This window comes from Oreochromis niloticus, linkage group LG3 (assembly GCF_001858045.2).
Source record: "Oreochromis niloticus isolate F11D_XX linkage group LG3, O_niloticus_UMD_NMBU, whole genome shotgun sequence".
NCBI classification, from domain to species: domain Eukaryota; kingdom Metazoa; phylum Chordata; class Actinopteri; order Cichliformes; family Cichlidae; genus Oreochromis; species Oreochromis niloticus.
Window position 1 is genome coordinate 15,230,924 of NC_031967.2, and position 5,687 is coordinate 15,236,610.

Genomic DNA, 5,687 nt, shown 5'->3' on the forward strand with positions numbered 1-5,687 from the left:
AGCTCCAACAACCACGATCGCAGCTCCAACAACCACGACCGCAGCTCCAACAACCACGACTGCAGCTCCAACAACCACGACCGCAGCTCCAACAACCACGACCGCAGCTCCAACAACCACGACCGCAGCTCCAATAACCACGACCGCAGTTCCAACAACCACGACCGCAGTTCCAACAACCACGACAGCCGCACCAACAACCACGACCGCAGCTCCAACAACCACTACCGCAGCTCCAACAACCACGACTGCAGCTCCAACAACCACAACAGCGGCACCAACAACCACGACCGCATTATCAACTACCACGACAGCCGCACCAACAACCACGACAGCGGCACCAACAACAACGACCGCAGCTCCAACAACCACGACCGCAGCTCCAACAACCACGACAGCCGCACCAACAACCACGACAGCTGCACCAACAACAACGACCACAGCTCCAACAACCACAAATGCAGCTACAACAACCACGACCGCAGCTCCAACAACCACGACCGCAGTTCCAACAACCACGACAGCCGCACCAACAACCACGACCGCAGCTCCAACAACCACGACCGCTGCACCAACAACCACGACAGCCACACCAACAACCACGACCGCATTATCAACTACCACGACAGCTGCACCAACAACCACGACAGCGGCACCAACAACCACGACAGTGGCACCAACAACCACGACAGCTGCACCAACAACCACGACCGCAGCTCCAACAACCACGACAGCGGCACCAACAACCACGACAGCGGCACCAACAACCACAACTGCAGCTCCAACAACCACGACCGCAGCTCCAACAACCACGACAGCCGCACCAACAACCACGACAGCTGCACCAAAAACAACGACCGCAGCTCCAACTACCACGACCGCAGTTCCAACAACCACAACAGCGGCACCAACAACCACAACTGCAGCTCCAACAACAACGATCGCCGCTCCAACAACCACGACCGCAGTTCCAACAACCACGACCGCAGTTCCAACAACCACGACAGCCGCACCAACAACCACGACCGCAGCTCCAACAACCATAACAAACTCACCGACAACTACGACTGCAGTACCAATAACCACAACCTCACCTACAACAACCACAACAGCCGCACCAACAACCACGACAGCCGCACCAACAACCACAACAGCCGCACCAACAACAACAACTGCAGCTCCAACCACCACGACCGCAGCTCCAACAACCACGACAGCGGCACCAACAACCACAACAGCCGCACCAACAACCACGACAGCGGCACCAACAACTACAACAGCCGCACCAACAACCATGATCGCCGCTCCAACAACCACGACAGCCGCACCAACAACAACAACTGCAGCTCCAACCACCACGAGCGCAGCTCCAACAACCACGACCGCCGCACCAACAACCACGACCGCAGCTCCAACAACCACGACCGCATTATCAACTACCACGACAGCTGCACCAACAACCACGACAGCGGCACCAACAACCACGACCGCGGCTCCAACAACCACGACAGCTGCACCAACAACCACGACCTCAGCTCCAACAACCACGACAGCATTACCACCTACCACGACCAAAGCGCCAACAACCACTACCGCAGCTCCAACAACCACTACCGCAGCTCCAACAACCACAACAGCGGCACCAACAACCACAACCGCAGCTCCAACAACCATGACCGCAGCTCCAACAACCACGACCGCAGCACCAACAACCACGACCGCAGCTCCAACAACCACGACCGCATTATCAACTACCACGACAGCCGCACCAACAACCACGACCGCAGCTCCAACAACCACGACAGCGGCACCAACAACCACGACAGCCGCATTAACAACCACGACCGCAGTTCCAACAACCACGACAGCCGCACCAACAACCACGACCGCAGCTCCAACAACCACGACCGCAGCTCCAACAACCACGACCGCCGCACCAACAATCACGACAGCCGCATCAACAACCACGACCGCAGTTCCAACAACCACGACCGCAGCTCCAACAACCACGACCGCCGCACCAACAACCACGACAGCCACATCAACAACCACGACCGCAGCTCCAACAACCACGACCGCAGCTCCAACTACCACAACAACGGCACCAACAATCACAACTGCAGCTCCAACAACCACGACCTCAGTTCCAACAACCACGACCGTAGCTCCAACAACCACGACAGCTGCACCAACAACCACGACCGCAGCTCCAACAACCACGACCGCAGCTCCAACAACCACAACCGCAACTCCAACAACCACGACTGCAGCTCCACCAACTGCAGCTCCAACAACCACGACCGCAGCTCCAACAACTGCAGCTCCAACAACCACGACCGCAGCTCCAACAACCACGACCGCAGCTCCAACAACGACTGCAGCTCCAACAACCACAACAGCGGCACCAACAACCACGACCGCAGCTCCAACAACCACAACTGCAGCTCCAACAACCACAACAGCGGCACCAACAACCACGACCGCAGCTCCAACAACCACAACCGCAGCTCCAACAACCACAACAGCAGCTCCAACAACTGCAGCTCCAACAACCACGACCGCAGCTCCAACAACTGCAGCTCCAACAACCACGACCGCAGCTCCAACAACCACGACCGCAGCTCCAACAACGACTGCAGCTCCAACTACCACAACAGCGGCACCAACAACCACGACCGCCGCACCAACAATGACGACAGCCGCATCAACAACCACGACCGCAGATCCAACAACCACGACCGCAGCTCCAACAACCACTACCGCAGCTCCAACAACCACGACAGCTGCACCAACAACCACGACCGCAGCTCCAACAACCACTACCGCAGCTCCAACAACCACGACCGCAGCTCCAAGAACGACTGCAGCTCCAACAACCACAACAGCGGCACCAACAACCACGACCGCAGCTCCAACAACCACAACTGCAGCTCCAACAACCACGACCGCCGCACCAACAACCACGACAGCCACATCAACAACCACGACAGCTGCACCAACAATAACGACCGCAGCTCCAACTACCACAACAACGGCACCAACAACCACAACCGCAGCTCCAACAACCACGACCGCCGCACCAACAACCACGACAGCCACATCAACAACCACGACAGCTGCACCAACAACAACGACCGCAGCTCCAACTACCACAACAACGGCACCAACAATCACAACTGCAGCTCCAACAACCACGACCTCAGTTCCAACAACCACGACCGCAGCTCCAACAACCACGACAGCTGCACCAACAACCACGACCGCAGCTCCAACAACCACGACAGCTGCACCAACAACCACGACCGCAGCTCCAACAACCACGACCGCAGCTCCAACAACCACAACTGCAGCTCCAACAACTGCAGCTCCAACAACCACGACCGCAGCTCCAACAACTGCAGCTCCAACAACCACGACCGCAGCTCCAACAATGACTGCAGCTCCAACAACCACAACAGCGGCACCAACAACCACGACCGCAGCTCCAACAACCACAACTGCAGCTCCAACAACCACGACTGCAGCTCCAACAACCACGACCGCAGCTCCAACAACCACGACAGCCACATCAACAACCACGACAGCGGCACCAACAACCACAACTGCAGCTCCAACAACCACGACCGCCGCACCAACAACCACGACAGCCACATCAACAACCACGACAGCTGCACCAACAACAACGACCGCAGCTCCAACTACCACGACAACGGCACCAACAACCACAACCGCAGCTCCAACAACCACGACCGCAGTTCCAACAACCACGACAGCCGCACCAACAACCACGACCGCAGCTCCAACAACCACTACCGCAGCTCCAACAACGACGACCGCAGCTCAAACAACCACGACCGCCGCACCAACAACCACGACGGCCGCATCAAAAACCACGACCTCAGTTCCAACAACCACGACCGCAGCTCCAACAACCACTACCGCAGCTCCAACAACAACGACCGCAGCTCCAACAACTGCAGCTCCAACAACCACGACCGCAGCTCCAACAACCACGACCGCAGCTCCAACAACGACTGCAGCTCCAACAACCACAACAGCGGCACCAACAACCACGACCGCAGCTCCAACAACCACGACTGCAGCTCCAACAACCACGACCGCAGCTCCAACAACCACGACCGCAGCTCCAACAACGACTGCAGCTCCAACAACCACGACAGCGGCACCAACAACCACAACTGCAGCTCCAACAACCACGACCGCCGCACCAACAACCACGACAGCCACATCAACAACCACGACAGCTGCACCAACAACAACGACCGCAGCTCCAACTACCACAACAACGGCACCAACAACCACAACTGCAGCTCCAACAACCACCACCACAGGTCCAACAACCACGACCGCAGTTCCAACAACCACAACTGCAGCTCCAACAACCACGACCGCCGCACCAACAACCACGACAGCCACATCAACAACCACGACCGCAGCTCCAACTACCACAACAACGGCACCAACAATCACAACTGCAGCTCCAACAACCACGACCTCAGTTCCAACAACCACGACCGCAGCTCCAACAACCACGACAGCTGCACCAACAACCACGACTGCAGCTCCAACAACTGCAGCTCCAACAACCACGACCGCAGCTCCAACAACTGCAGCTCCAACAACCACGACCGCAGCTCCAACAACCACGACCGCAGCTCCAACAACGACTGCAGCTCCAACAACCACAACAGCGGCACCAACAACCACGACCGCAGCTCCAACAACGACTGCAGCTCCAACAACCACAACAGCGGCACCAACAACCACGACCGCAGCTCCAACAACGACTGCAGCTCCAACAACCACAACAGCGGCACCAACAACCACGACCGCAGCTCCAACAACCACAACTGCAGCTCCAACAACCACGACTGCAGCTCGAACAACCACGACCGCAGCTCCAACAACCACAACTGCAGCTCCAACAACCACGACCGCAGCTCCAACAACGACTGCAGCTCCAACAACCACAACAGCGGCACCAACAACCACGACCGCAGCTCCAACAACGACTGCAGCTCCAACAACCACAACAGCGGCACCAACAACCACGACCGCAGCTCCAACAACGACTGCAGCTCCAACAACCACAACAGCGGCACCAACAACCACGACCGCAGCTCCAACAACCACAACTGCAGCTCCAACAACCACGACTGCAGCTCGAACAACCACGACCGCAGCTCCAACAACCACAACTGCAGCTCCAACAACCACGACTGCAGCTCCAACAACTACGACCGCAGCTCCAACAACCACGACAGCCACATCAACAACCACGACAGCGGCACCAACAACCACAACTGCAGCTCCAACAACCACGACCGCCGCACCAACAACCACGACAGCCACATCAACAACCACGACAGCTGCACCAACAACAACGACCGCAGCTCCAACTACCACAACAACGGCACCAACAACCACAACTGCAGCTCCAACAACCACGACCGCAGGTCCAACAACCAGGACAGCCGCTCCAACAACCACGACCGCATCTCCAACAACCACTACCGCAGCTCCAACAACCACTACCGCAGCTCCAACAACCACAACTGCAGCTCCAACAACTGAAGCTCCAACAACCACAACCGCAGCTCCAACAACTGCAGCTCCAACAACCACGACCGCAGCTCCAACAACCACGACCGCCGCACCAACAATGA

General features: G+C 57.7%; 1 protein-coding gene across 1 annotated transcript; it reads left to right on the forward strand.

The window, feature by feature from the left end:
• Window positions 1–4,810: 4,810 nt before the first annotated feature.
• On the forward strand, window positions 4,811–5,687 carry LOC112845143 (integumentary mucin C.1-like; the record flags this gene model as incomplete). Its single annotated transcript, XM_025904693.1, has 2 exons — window positions 4,811–5,434; window positions 5,655–5,687. Coding segments are annotated over 2 exons (657 nt in total), but the record flags the coding sequence as incomplete, so codon positions are not given.